We start from the raw sequence: 18,102 nt of genomic DNA, 5'->3' as shown, positions 1-18,102 counted from the left end.
TTGGTGCAGGGCCAGCTGGGAGCTGGGGAAAGGGAGGGGTTGTGGAGAGCACTCAGAGGGAGCGTGGATCCGACAGGAATTTGAGATGCAGAAGGAAGTCAGGGTGCTGGATGGGGGAGTTCTCACCTCTAGGGGCCCTTGCAAGAAGCTCTCCATCCCTTGTAGTTGCTGGCAGAGGGGTGACCAGGACAATGAGAGCCACGGGTGGGGAGTGGGGTGTTACGGGGGGGGGGGGGGGCGCGGCGGAAGGAAGCGCCTGCTGACTGAGGCAGAATGCCTGCTTGAGATAGTTGCCTGTTCCACGCCCCCGCCAGGAGCAACTAAGATTCAGAACTGCTTGTGGGAGGTGCTGGAGGCGAGTGTTTACCCCTCCACCGCTGGACTCAAGTTGTCTCCCAGGTCCTGTGCCCCTCTCACATTTCTCCCTCACAACCTTCCCTGTAATCCAAACCCCTCCCTGTTAGTTAACCAGTAGTTTTGATTTACCAGCACCCCCCCATACTCCTAGCATTCCAGATAAGAGAGATTTTACTATGCATACATTAATTAAAAACTGCCTAATTACCTAATAGATAACTTACCATTGTCTTGAGTCCAAATTTCTAAGTTCTCGGAGTAACTTTTCATTTTTTTTCAGGAGATGAAAGCTCCTTCTAAACAGAGAAAATTAATAACATTTTATAGCCAGTCCAATAAGAGGTATAAATAATACAAGAACATATTTCAGTTCCATTCAGTTTGCCTCTGGCAAAGCCTCAGAGGCGCGGGACCCCGCCGCCGCTGCGGCTTTGCTCCCGGTACCTCTGGTCTGCTGGGAACCGTCTCCAGCAGATCAGGGACACCGGGAGCAAAGCCGCAGTGGCGGCGGAGTCCCGCGCCTCCCCGGCTTTGCCAGAGCAAAGCCTCAGAGGCGCGGGACCCCTCTGCTTCCCCGGCTTTGCTCCAGGTGTTCCTGGTCTGCTGGAGATGGTCCCCAGCAGACCAGGGGCACCCGGAGCAGCTTTTCTCGCCCCGGAGGTCGAGGTGGCGGGACCGCTGCGCTCTGGGCGGTTCCGCTGCCTGCGAGCTCCGGGGCGAGAAAGCCCCGTTCGTAAGTGCGGATCCGACGTAAGTTGGATCCGCGTAACTCGGGGACTGCCTGTAATAATAAATACATGGAGCTCCTTGAGGCTAACACAGCGGGTTTCCCTAAAATGTATCAGCTCAGAGAGCATATTCAAAACTGAATTGTATATTCCTGACTTGAACAGAAAAGTGGAATATATCAATCAGCCCATCTACTCTTACGTGACACTTAAGAAACAGTCATGTTACAGCAAAATAATCACTATCCAATTTTTAAACCTATTTAAAATACTCCCATAAAATATACTGAAATGCGGTTAAGAGCAATACCCATTGGAAAACAGGCTGCTTTGGCAAACTAAAGACCCATTTAAGTGCTAAAAATGGATACAACACATTTGCTACCATGACTTTTGTGACCACAATATTTCATTCATATGACTGTAATGCTATTTTATTGATTCAGACTGATTCTTGTCCTATAGACTACCCATTTTTCCTACATTCTATGGAAGTATTCTAATTATCCTCATATTCTAATTATCAGTTCAGCATTTCATTCAACAGATTCATGACTTTAGTAAAGCCTTGAATTCTGAAACACTAACTCTACATTTTTCAAGAAAGGCACGGTCAACACAAAAAGTACATTTCTTTCTCACTGACATTTTTTTATCTCCTGTTATTATTTTCAACATTGAAGATTTACCCAAATTAAAAGCAATTGAAGGAAAAAAATCTCCACTTTTCAGATTTATAGTTGTACACTTCTCTAGGGAGAGAAAATGTGCATACCCTATTCTCGGGCAAGGCAAGAGGGTATTTACCAGTAACACAGCAACAACAAACTTGCTGCTATCCCATAGTTGGGTCTGGGAGAGAACGATGCCTCGTCTTCCCCATACTTTTGCAGAAGCATGGAAAGAAAGCAGAGAAGGAGGCAGCAAGAGTGTCTTTTTCCACCCATCTATGGCTTCTGAACGGAGCTGATGAGAAGAGCAGAGTGGATAGAGAAGGTAACCTCTCACCATTGGTATCCCTGCACTGAGCTGGAAAGGACATCATGTACCTTCAATGCCCCTGGTTGCATGGGTCTTAGGGAGCAATAAGATCTGCAGGTTCTTCTCTCCTTTCTCCAGTCTCTCCATACAGTGGATTAAAAAAAAAAAAAAAAAGAGGAACAAAACAACTTCCTTCCCCTGTATTAGAATCCCACTCACCCATTTCAAAAATTCTGGTGTAAGTTGGCATAAAACACACTTGAACTAACCAGTTTTACTGCCAAAAGTTAGGAGAATAAATAAGATGATGAAGGGAGTGTTACATAATTGTTACCAAATACTATTTTTTGTTGTTTTTACCTTTTATCCCACGAATTCATCCCCAATATACTGAGAAGTAATCTGCAATAGTAAAATGCTGATTGGGGCTTTTGTGGAGTTGGCTCATCCTGTTCCACAGCCTTCATATTTAAGTCACTAAAGTATTTTTCAACAAATTCTCTCTCTTCTGTGTGTTGTTTAAGTATTGCATTGATGACATCGTTTTCCTGTTTCTCTGAGATGCAGATAGGCTGAGGAGCAGGTATGTTAAGTGAGACTCCTGTTCTCTGTAAGCATTCAGGACTAGTGACACCTAAATACTGTAACAGCTCATCAAGAGCATCTTCTTCATCCCTAATTGTATCCCAAGTTGGCACAGTTTCTCTAAATTTCCTTTTTACCTGAAGTGCAATTCCATCCCTTACAGATACATCCTCTACAAGCTCAGATGATGGGGCATCTTCCAGTTTTTCTTGCTGAGATACAAAAAGTGCCAAAGGAGTATGTTCTGATAGTCCACATAAAGATGATGGCCCATACAAAATGGCGGAATCCCATGAGTATTTACCAGACAGATCACGCACTATAATTCTGACATTTGAATTAGCAGATGCAAGTCCAGCAGACAACCCTCCTCCAGGCATATTCTCTTCTGCTTGGATTTGGATACAAGAGACTAAAGTAGTGTTGTTTAACACAAAGAACTGGAGATTTGGGCTCTCAAAAAGTTCAGGAGAGAGTTCAGGACTTTCACTGTAAGGATTGTCATTGTTCTCGCAAACTTGACTGGTTAGCATAGCAGGACCTCCACTCATTGGATAGTGGCCTAAGTGGTTCACCAGATGTGTTATCACAGTGCGAGCAGCAACAGAGATTAAGCCTTGTTGCATATGAGTTTTCACTGTAAGACAAAGAACACTGTATTTAAAATTAAAGTTTGGGAAAGCAACATGGAGATTTAAATACTTATTTTGTACTTTTATTACCTAGCTCTTTAAACAAAGAATGAGCTTTATCAGATTAGGGGACACCTAAAAAACCCAGGAAAATATGGAGTTCCTGGCACGTTAGTTCTAAATGTGAAGTAAAATAATCTCACAGTTACAAAAAGAATCAACATTGTATAATTTAAAAAAAAACTTAACCCATTTTCTCACCACAGCTTTCATATAGACCATGAGTCCACTGATTTAGATGATTACCGGTGATTCTTAAAACTATTGAAAATAGATCTCTAGCTGCTGATGAAGTAGAAACTTTTGTATGACAAGCAGTCCAACTACCAAAATTGCAACAGTTTTTTTTATATTTCGGCAGAATAGTACTCTGATGAAGTAAAACACAGCAATAAATGTGTGCACAAAAAAAAAAAAAAAAAATCTAATCACCCAAATTGCCTAACAGAGTATACAGCTGCAGGTTAAACTAAGAATGGCACAGGATCATTTGACAACATGGATCAAAGTCCAGGCAATTTCTATATAGCAATCTTTAACAGTAGCAAAACAGAAAATAAAAATCTCAGATTGAATATGAAAAAAAATATGTGCATATGAAAAGTTTCAGGGAAACTAAGCAGGGGAAACAGGCAAGTTAAACTTATCAATTCTATGATTCATCTTGCTGAAAGTACTGGAGAAAAATAGAACTTCTATTCCTTTTTACCAAAGATTTTCCACTCTTAACAATAAATATATTAATTTATAGCAAAAATTTCATAATTAGCCAAGCTGGCCTAAGATTTTTTTGAAGCCACACTCTGGGCTAGATTCACTGGTCCATTAAGTTCACTTTCTGATATTCCTAGGCTACGTCTACACTGGCATGATTTTCCGAAAATGCTTTTAACGGAAAGTTTTCCGTTAAAAGCATTTTCGGAAAAGCGTGTCTAGATTGCTTTTGCGGAAAAGCATCCTGCCACTTTTTGTGGAAAAGCGTCCGTGGCCAATCTAGACACGCTTTTCTGCAAAAAAGCCCCGAGCGCCATTTTCATGATCGGGGCTTTTTTGCGGAAAACAGTACTGTGCTGTCTACATTGGCCCTTTTGCCCGAACGGGAGCAGCATAGTATTTCCGGAAAAGCACTGACAATCTTACATAAGATAGTCAGTGCTTTTCCGGAAATTCAAGTGGCCAGTGTAGACAGCTGGCAAGTTTTTCTGGAAAAGCGGCTGATTTTCCAGAAAAACTTGCCAGTCTAGACACAGCCCTGAAGTATTAAATAGCATTAAACCTGCTGAAGATAGCTGGTAGAGAATTCTTCCTGCATAGGGCAGCTCTTTATGGTACCACTAGCCTAGGGGTGGGCAATCATTTTGGAAGGAGGGGCCACTTCACAAATTTTGGAAGTGGCCATGAGCTAGCCTAGAGGGGGTTGGGCCTCAGGCAGAAGGGGCAGGGTTGAGAACTACCCTATCAGGAGCTTTGCTTGGCCTGGGGTCCCTCCCCCCTCACTTCTGGCCAATGGAAGGGACTTGGAGCAGATGGGAGGGTGTTGGGGACAGGCCTCCTCCCAGAGTTGTCTGGGGTGGAGTCTTAGAATTCACTTAACACAGCTCGCAGCTCCTGACCCCTGCTGCTAACCTGTTGCCTGGCAGGCCCAAGCCCTTTGAACAGAAGCAGTTGAAAGGGCTCGCGCCTCCCAGGTAGCTCCCACGCAACGGGCCAGTGGAACCCAGAGCTGCGAGCCAGTTCAATTGCTTCTGTTTAAAGGGCTTGCGTGTTTTGGTCGAGGGAAAAAAAAAAAAAAAAGAATGCAGGATAGTAGGCCCCCTCATTCTGGGGCTAAACTTCTGAAGCGCCCATGCAGAACAGCGATCCCAGCCACTCCCCCCGCCCACCACCAGGCGTCTGCGCAATCACAGGCTCCCAGCGCTGATTGTGGCCTCGCCTTCCAGCTGCTCCTCCCACCCACGCCAGACTTCTATCTGGTGCGCAGCCGGAAAAATCAGAAAATACCGGACATTGCACATGTCCAGCATTCTGATTTTTTTTTTACTGGACAAAGAATGCAAATACTGGACTGTCCAATAGAATACCGGACACCTGGCAACCCTAGGTATGAGCCCTTTAAACAGAAGCCATTGAAAAGGCTTCTCCAGCAATGTGCTAGCGGTGCTGGAGCTACGAGCCCTTTTAACTGTTTCTATTTAAAGGGCTCTTGTGTTCCCAGTGGCTGCCAGGCCACACTTTGTCTAACAGGTGCGGGGAAGGCAGGAGCCCTTTAAATAGAAGCAGTTAACAGGGCTCATAGCTCCAGTAATGCTAGCGTGTTGCTAGGGAGCCAGAGACATGCGAACCCTTTTGAACTGCTTCTATTAAAAGAGCTCATGCCTTCCCCAGGGCTGCTAGGCAAGGTGCGGGGAAGATGCAAGCCCTTTAAATAGAAGAATTAAAAGGGCTCCTACATCTCTGGCTCCCAGGTACCGTGCTAGGGGGCAGGGCCTGGAACTGTCTCATGGGCCAGATCAAAGACTTAGGCAGGCTGGATCCGGCCTGCTGAGAGGCTTTTGCTCTCCCCCGCACTAGCCCCTTCCTAGTGGTATAAGGGGAAAAGAGCATGGGGAGGACAGAGTGGAGGAAGTGTGCCAGAGCAGTCTTACTTCAGTCCTAGCTTGCACCACAGGGGCTGAATAGTCCTGAATATGCAAGTCACAACTGAGTTTTCTGCAGGCCCCTAGTCTCAGAATTAGTTTATAATCATTCATGTAGACTACCTATTACTAGAAAGCATGGGTTTCTTTGGATTTTTAAGAAGTCTACTGGACTATTTCCTTTCTTGCCTTTTTACATGCAAACTTAAAAAAATATAAACCAATGTTCATCTAGGGTTACCAGGTAGCTTCAGAAAAGATACTGGACACACTTGTTGGGAGCGATGGGGGGGAAGGGACCAGCCGGGAGGAGGAGGGAGGGGGGGAAAATCGGGTCAGGGTCAGGGGGGTTGGCTGGGGGAGATCAGGAGGAAGAGAACCGGCTGGCAGGAAGCAGGGCTGGCTGGGAGGGGGTAGAGGGAAGTGGGGCTGGCTGGGGGCAAAGCCAGGGGGAGGAGGAGAAGAGAATCGGCAAGCAGGGAGCAGGACTGAGCCAGCACATGCAGATCCCAGGGCACTGCCCGTCCCATGCACGGTCCTGGTAAAACAAGAGGAGTCCAGCTGCTGCTTCACAATGCGCTTGAACAGTGCTCAGGAGCATGGACAGGGCTTCTCCTCCTCCCCAAGGCGTCACTCCTACGTCAGATATAACCAGAGGCTCCCTGCGCTGATTGCGCCCCGCTTCCCAGCCACTCCCCCCACCAGGCTTCCGTCAGGCACCCAGTCGGAAAACCAGAAAATACCAGACATTGCACATGTCCAGTATTTTCTGAATTTTTTTTTACTGGGCAGAGGGACCAAAAACCAGACTGTCCGGTTGAATACTGGACACCTGGCAACCCTATGTTCATCTGACTGTATAAACTGGAGTACACAGAACCATTTCCTTTTATACTATAAATGAAACAGTAATTTTTATACAATGCAACAAATATTGCTTAATGTATACAAAACAGTTTATGGCACAACATTTCTGGAATGCTTTGGCAAAACAAAGGTAATATGCATAAACTATTATGAATTTCTGTGAAAATTATGTAATGCTCATATTTCACAAAATGTTGAGTGCATTTTGCTCTGTTGGCAGTAATTACTGATACTTATCTTTATCTTAGAAGTGCAATAGAAAGCATAAATACTGCAATGTTTAAAACATCTAAATAGCATTTGAGAAGTTTTATTTACACAAGTCTTCACAAATGCAAAGTCTGAAATTGGAATAACTGAACAGCATCACTCAGGTGTTCACTATTCAAAGAATTTAACAAAGTCTACTGCATACCAAAAATAGGCAAAATTCAAGCTTCTATTTAATGTTTACAAAATGATATAAAAGTAGCTGAAAATGTAGTTTTAGTACATACTAATTGAATTTGACAACATAGACAAGAGAACAAGAAAAAAATTCTCACGATTGAAAACTGAGACTCTATAAAAACAATCAGTTAAGTTGAATTCAATACCCAGATATGGAAAGTGTGCAAGGAAATTAAGTTATAGTGCCCTCTGCTGAAAAGTAGCAAGGACTTGCAAGCAAGTTTGTACATGTCTAGAGAAAATGAAAGGAAGAACATTCTAAAAGTGCAACTTCTCTGCTATTGGATTACCTTTACAATAAATATTTACTCTAAACGACTAGCACACAATTGGCATAGTACAAACAAATAATATACTACCACTTTTGAGTTCCTAGGAACATAGCAATGTTGAACTCCCAATTAGTTGGTATTTCAAATTTGAGTCATCCTTAAATGCTTTAGTTGATGCATCTCTGAAGGGTCAATTCATCCTGGCCTGCAGACATGACACCACAGAATAAAGAGAGTTCTACAGAAAGCTTTCAAAAGAAATGAAAGCTTGATAATGGGAGCCATGTAAATTTAAATGAAGCGGCGATTATTTAAATCGCCGCTTCATTTTACTATGTCGGGTAGCCTAATCTACATGCCTCTGGCGACAGAGGCATGTAGTCTAGACGTACCCTTAGAGTTCCTACTCTCTATAGAAAAGAAAGAATGTCCTAAAGAGGGAAGGAGGGGCTGAGGTTTTATTTTAAATATAATCAAAGTGTATCTTAAGAACTATTCTACTAGGGGGGGAAAAAAGCCAAAAAGCTATAAGTCTCAGAAGAGCATGCAGGACACTTTAAATGGTTGGTTAGTATACATCCTTACAAAAATGTGCTTGGGTATATATTGCTTTGTCACACCTACAATGTGTACATAGCTCCCTTCAAACCATCTTTACAGTTACGTGTGTAATAACTGATCTACTCTGATAAGAGATTAACCCTCATTAACTAAGAGATGAGAAACCACCTTAATGAATACATTCCTGTTCCCTCTCTTCCAGTTTCTCTTTTTCTTGACTTAGACCATTCTGCTCGGTTTTTCTTTCCTTCATTCTGCCCAGTTCATTGAGCTACATGGGAACATTTGATATGACCAGGCAGGACCTCCTGAGTCATCAGGATGAGTCCTTTGCGATCACAGACAACTTCATCATGTAATTCCAATCAAAATTGGGCTTGGGCTTGTTTAGTTTAGAAAAAAGAAGACAGAGGGGACATAGAATCATAGAATACTAGGACTGGAAGGGACAGAGAAGTCAAAGTCCAGCCCTCTGCCCTCATGGCAGGACCCAGTACTGTCCTGACCAAGGGAGGTTTAGGATGGACATTAGGAAAAAGTTCCTAACTGTCGGGGTGGTTAAACACTGGAATAAATTGATAAGGAGATTGTGGAATCTCCATCACTAGAGATATTTAAGGGTTGGATAGCCATCTATCAGGGATGATCTTGATGGTGCTTGGTCCTGCCATGAGGGCAGGGGACTGGACTTAATGATCTCTCAAGGTCGCTTTCAGTTCCAGTATTGTATGAAACTGACAAACTTCTAAAGCTCCATCTGAAAACTCTTCTGACAGTTAAGACACCTTCTTCTAATTTCTAGTATAAACATGTCCACAGTCAGTTTATACCCATTTGTTCTTGTGCCAATATTTTCCTTTAGCTTAAATAGCTGGTGTTTACATCCCAATTGCTCAGTTTGAAGACATCATATCCCCTTTCAGTTTTTGTTTTGCTAGGGTAAACATGTTAAGTTCTTTTAGTATCCACTTGTAAGATGAGCTTCCTTCATTCACCATATCATGCTAGTAGCCCTTCTCTGCACCGTTCCAGTTTGAATTCACTTTCTTGAGCATGCATGACAGGATTTTTTTGTGGCTGCAAGATTGGTTGCTCTTATTCAGACTGATCTAATACTTTCAAATCTTTTGCCTCCCTTGTTTTCAACTGATAAGACCCCTGCTTTGCTTTTCTGGTTTATACCACCACACTTACTACTGTTAATACCTGTGGAATTGCATCAGTACTACAACTGTGGGAGACTGGACAAAAACTGAACACAAAATCCAAACTTAATACTCACCATTCTTTTTGGGAGAAAAGTCTGAACATGATTTGCAGGAACAGAAGTGCCAAATCAAGAACTAGAAATATCAGAACTGGCAAGCCAATTTCATGGTGCCCAGAAAGTGAGGAAGTACTGGAGGAACTAATTGCAAAGTAGATGGGACACAGCTTTCATTTCTATAGTCATTTCTATAGTCATCATTCAAGAGCTGATTCTACTGAGAAACGTTCAAACCTTTTCACATAGTTTAATGGTGCAGAAAGGACTCCAGACTTCTTTAGAATTAGGATATACTGTAAGTAAACATCTCTTGCTAATATGAAGGAACTGTGGGTGTTCTACTGCTCCGAGAGAGGTAATTTCCTACCTCAAACTCACAAGAAGAGGTCACTTAAAGCAATAGGAAGGAGGATGCAGAACAATGGTCTGCACAGCAGTAGTGTAATGGGTGAAACACTGGACTGGGATTTAGAAGTGCTATTCCCAGCACTATCACAGACTTCCTGTCTAAGCCATGCCCTTCATTTCAAAAGGAGGCTGGTCTGAGCCCTAAATCTCTGTTTCTCATCTGTAAAGTAGGAATAGTATTTCCCAACCTCACAAGGTGTTGTAAAGATAAATTCATTCATGTTGGTGAGATGTTGGGACAAGTACCACAGAAAAACAATGTCTGGTTAGAACCCTTTTCTACAAGGAAACAGATGTATGAAGTGATAGTATGCTATGTTGGGGAAAATTCAGTGAATTGTCTCCACCATTCGAAGTAAAGGAAACGTACACAGCAGCTCTGACTGGTTCTCCCTAGGATCTTTTCTTAGCAGAAGTAGCAGAGACTAAAAAATTTTGAGATCACTTTAATGGTATTACTATGTCGTTTTCTACTGGTTTCTACTGATGTTGAATGGATGACGGTTAATGCTATCCTGAATATTGTGAATGAGTCCAAGAACAATAGCAGTTTCATGCTAAGTTTGCTTGTTTATCACCAGTCTTCTATTAAACAAATTAGGACCTTTAAAGCACAAATCTAGTGTCTTAACCTCTGTTTTATGAATGGGCCCAAGTATGTAACCATGAAAACCCCCAGAGCATTACCACATCTACTACTGGCTACGTAATAGTGTCAACCTAAAATGCCATATATAAGGGCATATCATGCCAAGGGAACACTTTTTTGTTCTAGGTACTTATGGCTCAATAACAGGCAGTATTTTATTCAGTAATTATAATTTTACTTGCTCATGATGACTTGATAGTCTGCTGGCAGAAGATTACCCTGGCTATTTTTTCCAAGTCTCTGAGATTCCTTCTTTTATGGGAAGGCTGAGGGTCTTTCATCAATGATCTGATAGAGGATGCAGAATCTGAGACAATGCATGAAATGGAAGATTCATTGGTCTCTTTATGAAGCTTTGAAAAATCTTAGATCAGCAGATGGCCGTGTGGGCTGCTTATTGCAGTGGTACAGCTGACTAGGAAAAAGACAGAGTGTCTCTCCCACTCTCTTTGAGCCTCCAGGGCAGATAACACTAGCTAGCTATACACAGCCTAGAGAAATATCCTTTCCCTAGGTATGCTAAGCACAAGTTGTGCTGGTCTACCTGCAGCCTCTCAGGAGTGAATTAAGGGCTTCCTCTTCTCCCACCCCCAGAAAAGACACATTGGTCACCTTCAACTACATTGCAGGTAGTGACAAAACCTCAAGTGAAAAAACTTCTGGGAAGAAAAAGCTGAGGAAACCTTAGTTAATTTTAGAATTAAAAAAAAAATCTACAAGGAAAGGTGTCTATCATGTTGAATACTTGTTGAGAGGAATATGAAGAACAGAAAAAAAATTCAGAACAGTCTAACAGCTGAGTACCTTTTAATAGTTTTGACTCTAAAGTACAGTTCCGTGAGTTTAGTGGCTCTCAGATTCCTGTCCCTAGCACCAGCCGTAATAGGTTTGAGGAGCAAGGGACACAGATCTCAAAAATGGGAATCTGTACATGCAAGAAATCTCCTTGAAAGATTTTATACAATTGTCTGATTTTGCAGGCAAGCAACACTGCAGGTGTTATGTAAAATTTAGTATGAGTTTTTTGGTCTCAGCCTAAATACATATTGTTTTCACACACTTGTTAGGGTGCATGCCTCTGGCGGCATAGGCATGTAGATTAGACTACCAGGCATAGGAAAATGAAGCGGCGATTTAAATAATTGCCGCTTCATTTAAATGTACATGGCTGCAGCGCTGAGCCGATCAGCTGTTTGTCGGCTCAGTGCAGTAGTCTGGACGCGCGGGGGTCGACATCAAAGGCATTTGTCGACCTCCCAGGTATGCCTCATCCCAGGAGGCATACCTGGGAGGTCGACAAATGCCTTTATTGTCGACCCCCGCGTGTCCAGACTACCGCGCTGAGCCGACAAACAGCTGATCGGCTCAGCGCGGCAGCCATGTAAATTTAAATGAAGCGGCGATTATTTAACTCGCCGCTTCATTTTCCTATGCCTGGTGGTCTAATCTACATGCCTCTGTTGTCAGAGGCATGTAGTCTAGACGTACCCTTACAGGAAACAATCCGGCACCAACTAGGTAAACAACGATTTTCCCCTTTGCCCATTTAACTTTGCAAGCTTAGCCAATACAGAAGAAGCCTTCCTACTATGCTTTTTATAGATCAGAATCTTGTAATTTCAGTGATATTTAAACACAACTCTAATATAGATTTTCATTTAATTTCAGAACTGTTCCGTATAAAGGCTTTCACTTTGCTATGGACACGTGCAAGGGTTGACAGACACAAATTCTATGTATCTCCCTAATTCCTACTCTTGCCTGCTTCTAGGGAATTCAGTAAGACTTTGCCTACTCCCTCATTGGGATGCCTGAGCAGATGCTGACACTAATGCATACCAACATGTAAAGGGTCGCTCTCTTGGGTAAACCTCCACAAGTGCCTTAATGGTAGACTTGCCCCTGCACAAAGTATGTTGCAAGTATGAGTAAGTTGAGCAGTGGTGGGTAACCTCAGGTCTGGGGGCCGCATGCGGCCCCTGGCTTGCCTGCATCCAGCCCCCAAGGCTCAGGGCCCCCCCTCCAGCATTGGGAAGCCCTTACTGATGCTCCAGCCCCCTGCTGTCCCACAAAATCTACTAGGCTGGGCTCCGCCCTAAACTGGTGTGCAAGGGAAATACAGGCTGTGTCTCTCTCCTCCTCAGTCAGGGGTCATATCAGTGAAGGTTGGGTTTTTTAGTTTCTCACTTGAGTACAGTTCCCCTACTGATTTTTCTGTGGGTCAGTGGCCCCTGACCCAAAAAAGGTTCTCCACCACTGATGTTGAGTATTCCAATCATAACTGTTAAACCAGCATGGATTACTCTGCTTTCAGAATGCTCAGCACATGACAACTGCTTATCTGATACAACAGATCCATGAATGAGCTTTCGTACCAAGTAGAGGTTGGCACACTCTTCATGTTCTCACACATTTTCCCCACCCATCTGTGCCCCCAATGGGTTTGTATGAAAGCACCTGTACACTGCTAAGCCTAGGTCTAACGACAGGAGTACTGGGTGACTTGGCTTCATGGAAGTTCCAATAAGGTGCTTCTGCTCCAAATGCAGCCAAATCAGAATGCACCTTTGCTACTGAAATGCACTACCAAGTCCCCTATTTGACCTCGCTTCTGAGTACTCTAACCCATCAACTTAGCTTCTATCACACCCACTACAACGCAAGCAAGAGAATATGCTATGGGATGGATGAAACAGGTTGGTAATGTTCTCTAGCTTGGTGTCACAGGCAAGAAGTGCCAGGGCAGTAATTAAATCTGTGTAATAGTTTGTCAATTAAATTTGGTAATCTAACCTACTCGGATTTACAAAGCCTTGAAACTTTAAACATGTAAGGTTACCATATCTCATCTAAAGAGACATAAGGAATATGTGAAATTACCTTTACTTAGAAATGTAACAAGAAATCATAAAATAACCAATCATGTAAGGAAATGCAAAATGAAGAAATCTATGCTAAGGCTTTGTGCAACTGGCATTCATTTAAAAAAAATCTATTCAGGTTGTCTTTTCAGATTGTCAGATTAAACAAGCCACACAGAGTTTGCTGCAAACCCATAATTACAGATTATTATAGTATACAAAAGATGCAAGGCATAAAAAGCTGCTGCAATTCACTCTACTGTAATAGAACATGCAGTGGAAGTTAATTCTGGCAAATGCTTTAAATATTAGCTTTACATAATACATATAGGTGAAACTGTAATTAGGACAGAATGAATCCTTCAAAGCTGCTTTCATTCTGACCCTGCAGATGATTACTTTTTGCTAATAAGACCACTGCTATTTGACAAAAAGCCAAATACAGTACCTTGCTTCATTCTTCAGTAAATTTAATAATTACAGCTCCTCCTGCCAATAGTTCTCAAATCAGACTTGTTCAATCCAATACTGAGCTTATTAGGGGACAGATCTATGTTTAGAATTCTTTGGCCAAAAAAGTACTTGAGGATGATGAAGCATGCTTTAGACAAGGGCACAATGATTAGCCATTTTCCCCACATAAAAAAACAGCACGTAGTCACTACAGACCACAAAATCACCTGCTGTTAGCACACAGCTGCTACAAAAAGGTTCTGCATTTATCTGGCTCTTAATACCTTTAAGGAAGCCTAAAGGGAACAACTTAATATGGAGGGAGAATAGCACTACACAGAGTATTTGGTATCAATATTAAACTCATCTTTTTCAATTTTCTTTCCATTGAGGCCATTTGATAGATAAATTCTATAAGAAATGTGTCACTACTTTAAATCTTATTTTCACATCTGCTGTTTTCCTTTCTGAATATTCTTAATTCTTGACTGATAAGATTTGAAGTAGACAATATAAAATTGCATTTTAGTAATTAACTCCATGTTTTCACAAATTTTTTACTGAATGAACTATGATAGGTTTGATTAATCAGTTTTTAAATATAGAAAACTTTCAACAGGCTTTCAAATTCTGTTATGTCTGTTTAGTGATAATTACATTAGGAAGATCATAAAAATAATATAAAAAAAATAAGACTTAAGAGTGATCATTCACCTAAAACAAAATGAAAATAAAACCATTTACACATCACATTGCAATATTTTGCACTTTTAATGCACATGACCAGAAGAATCCATAACATTGATTTCTATTCTTCAGAGGATCTATATTTTAGTTAACTGAGTTGTAATTATTCAAAATTACATTGTTTCATGCAATATCGATGAACACTATGCATTTTGTCTCACATGACATTAAATATAATTTAAAATTCGTGATTTAGGTACTCACTTCAGCATTAGAAGCGAACAATCTATTCTCTTTTAAATAAAAGTTCATCCACATAATTTGACATACCTTCTGTGACTGGTTGGAGCTTAGAAGATCGCTCTGAGTCAGGGGAATGTAGTGGTTCTGGCTCTTTCAGGCTTTCCAAATGCATAAAAGGATCATAGTCCACAGATGCCAAATCAGAAAGGCTTAAAGGAAAATATTTTGGGTTGCTGAAACACTGAGCTCCATAGACACATCCATGCAGAACCTAGAATAAGATCAAGATTTCAAGATAAAGTAAAGTAAATAATCTATGGCATTTTCTGATTAGTTTGTTAAAAAACAAACCCACTGCCAAACAATGAAACCCACTGTATAGGATAAAAAAAAGTGTTGGGAGAGTTTTAGACACTGTACCTTACAAAAGAATGTAAACACACAAATACCTTATATACACAATTAAGAACAGATTGATCAGTCTTATTTTCAGCTCCCGCGGTGTGAAGAGGTTGCAGTAAGGTCTTTAAAGGCAAGGCCATTATCCAGTCCAATAAACAGAGAAGCAAAGAAACCACCAACTGTAACAATATAATTTTTAGTTACAATTCACTTAAAACAGCAGTGTGCTAATTTACATTTCCTACTATATTTTGTTTTCCTGCTGTGACGTAGTGGGGGGTACCTGGCTGGTTTCTATGCTGCTGGCTCTGGGGTAACCCCCACTGGCTGCCATGGGTACCACGACCCAGCAAAACAGGATGAGTCACTATGCAAACCAGTATGGCCAGACACCCCCATGGAGAGGAACAAAGGAAGGTGGAATGCTGCCCTGGCTGGGGGGCAGGGCTGGAAGAGGGTGAGTGAGTTGCGGTCTGGGAGCATGGAGGAGACAGCCTAGGGAAAGGGGCTGGAGTTTAGGGGCCCGGTCTCCCCCATCTCAAGGGGGCCTGAGGCATCCTAGCCCAGCTCTGTGACCAGATTACATCTGTGCTGTGCTGTATCCTGGAGAGGCAATAAACTTCCTCTATTCCACCGGCTGGTGCAGTCTGTTTGTGCCATTTCGGGGTGCAGGAGACGGGGGACCCCCAACGCGCCGTCACACCTGCTTTAGTCTCTCTTCCTAATTTCGCTATAAAGCTAAACAACCTTACGCAATATCACATTAAAATTACTTAGAAGCTACTTAGAAGAAGTGGGTTGTGTCCACGAAAGCTCATGATACCATCTACATTTTTTTTAAGTCTCTAAGATGCTTCAAGACTATTAGTGGTTTAAGTTTTTTCAGGTACAGACTAACACAGATACCCCTCTGAAGCTTTAGAAGCTACTGTATGTTTAAGCTAAGCTTCATATTATAAGTGAAAGCTCTAGCAGATGAGACCCCAATTTGTATTTTGCCCAAGAACTATCAAAATGAACAGCTTTTCATCAAAACCATCATTGTGGTAGGTCGGTGAAAAGATGCAAAATTTTCATGATTTTGCAAAGTTAATTTAAAACAATTTTTAAAAAATGACAGATCAACATGTAAAAGTGGGGCTGGTGAAGTGGTCTGTCCTTGAGTCTCCTTGTAAAGAATTGCCTTTGCTATTTTATCAATATCGTTATTCTTCTTTCATAATCTGCTACTATAACTATACAGCTTCTTATATTCACTAAAGAATATCCAAATGTTTTTCCACATCAACAACTATTTGATTCTACAATACACCTGCCTTCCTCTAGTGGCTACTTTTACACAATCCATTACACGACAAATATTTCCCAAGGTTTTCAAACATGGATTGGATATTAACAGACTAGAGGGTCATGGCTGTGGTCTCAAAACAGAACTGAACTAATTTATAATAAAAAAACCCCTAAGGGGCTATGGTGAAATAAATTAAACAGAGTTAAAATAAACAGCAACAAAATTCTTCAAATAAACAGCAACAAAATTCTTCAAAATACTTTAAATATGTGAAACAGCCCGTATTAAGGTGACCACAAAGAAAACCTCGTGTGATTTCTGAAACTATATTTTATATGACATAAGCATAATACCCATTTCATGGCAATAATCTTAATTTAGCCTTGTAGTAACATCAAGTAATAAACCCATGATGATTAAGGGATTACAGAATTTTTAGTCCCAGATTTAGATGGCAGGACATGGCTTGAAAAAAAAAAATTCCTTAAATAGAAGAACCACCCACCAGTGCAAATTTGGTGGAGGTGGACTTCTGCTGTGCAATATGCCAGCTGCTGCCCATTCCCAGCAGAAGTGTTCTATTATTAACATAAGGGGAGGGAAATGGCATTTAATGTGTGTTCTGGATGTGAGGTGCCAGAAGAGGAAGGAGTATGTGTGGTACAGCAGAGCAGCTCTATGATCTTCTACTGCTGTGAGGCCTGATGGCAGAAGCCAAAGTAGATCCCCACCTGCTCTGCTTTCCACCAGGGATGGGCAATCAAGGACAAGAAAACCACAGTCTCACACTGCTGTCAGTTGAGATGCCCTCTTCAAAAATAACCTTTGCTTTTCTTTGTTCCCAGTGGAAATAGAGCCAAACTGCCCTTAAAGGGTGGCAATCCACTATTTTGTCAGGAGGCAGAAAGCAGCACTGAGGAGCTGTTGAATGAAAGCAAGGGTCATCTTTGTTTAGGGCACTCTGACCTCATGCCCAATGAGAACAACAGAAAATGGCAATTATTTTGAAAGAAAGCCAATTCATGAAGAACTGTGTGCCACCCCTTCTAAAGAATGCACTTGAAATTATACTTGATAATTATAAAATGATAATTAATCCCCAAATGGTCTTCAAATGTAACCTATGAACAAGATTTCAATACATTAGCCATACAGAACTTTTGAAAAGTCTGCAATAATTTGGGATTAGGATCTTTGGGGTCAAGGAGAAAAGGTCTGACAGAGTGCTCAATTTATTAATGGAGCCATTTTTAAAATTAAATTTGAACTTTACTTGTAAATTCTCAGAAAACTCTATTGTCAAAGAATAAATGCTGTAATTTTGGGGAGAATAGACCATATTTTACATCAGGGTGCAGTGTTCCCTCTACACTGAATGGCAGCACAACACAAGTGATTAATGAGCCCCACTCAGTCAGTCAGTTCTGGGCAGGGAGCCTCTGACTGGGTGGGGCTGATTAATCACCTATGAAGCTGTGCTGCCTCCTGCATTTTAGAGGTAAACACTATCGGGATGGGGAACCTAAGGCCTGGGGACTGATTGTGGCCCCTGAGGCTTAGGGCTCCCACCCCCACAATGGTGTTCCAGCCCTCCGCTCCATCCTGCAGGGCTGGAGCATACAAAATCTAGCAGCCTGGGCTCCCCAGGCTCTGGTGTGCAAGGGAAATATGGGGAGTTTCTTTCTCCTTCTCAGTTGGGGGCCACATCAGTG

The 18,102-nt window shown here is 41.9% G+C and overlaps 1 protein-coding gene across 6 annotated transcripts in view; it reads right to left on the bottom strand.

The window, feature by feature from the left end:
- Positions 1–18,102, bottom strand: part of RALGAPA1 (Ral GTPase activating protein catalytic subunit alpha 1) — a 230,850-nt gene that overhangs the window by 68,736 nt on the left and 144,012 nt on the right. For all 6 annotated transcript variants that reach the window (XM_014570781.3, XM_014570783.3, XM_014570782.3 and 3 more), the window contains 4 exons: positions 15,147–15,278; positions 14,785–14,968; positions 2,427–3,288; positions 582–653 (listed from right to left, as the gene is read on the bottom strand). In XM_014570781.3, the coding sequence (XP_014426267.2) occupies positions 582–653; positions 2,427–3,288; positions 14,785–14,968; positions 15,147–15,278 (1,250 nt within the window). The remainder of the gene's footprint in view (positions 1–581; positions 654–2,426; positions 3,289–14,784; positions 14,969–15,146; positions 15,279–18,102) is intronic.

Source organism: Pelodiscus sinensis, chromosome 4, assembly GCF_049634645.1.
Source record: "Pelodiscus sinensis isolate JC-2024 chromosome 4, ASM4963464v1, whole genome shotgun sequence".
Classification (NCBI taxonomy): domain Eukaryota; kingdom Metazoa; phylum Chordata; order Testudines; family Trionychidae; genus Pelodiscus; species Pelodiscus sinensis.
Note: the sequence above shows the minus strand (reverse complement) of the source record. Positions and strands in the feature narration are given on the sequence as shown.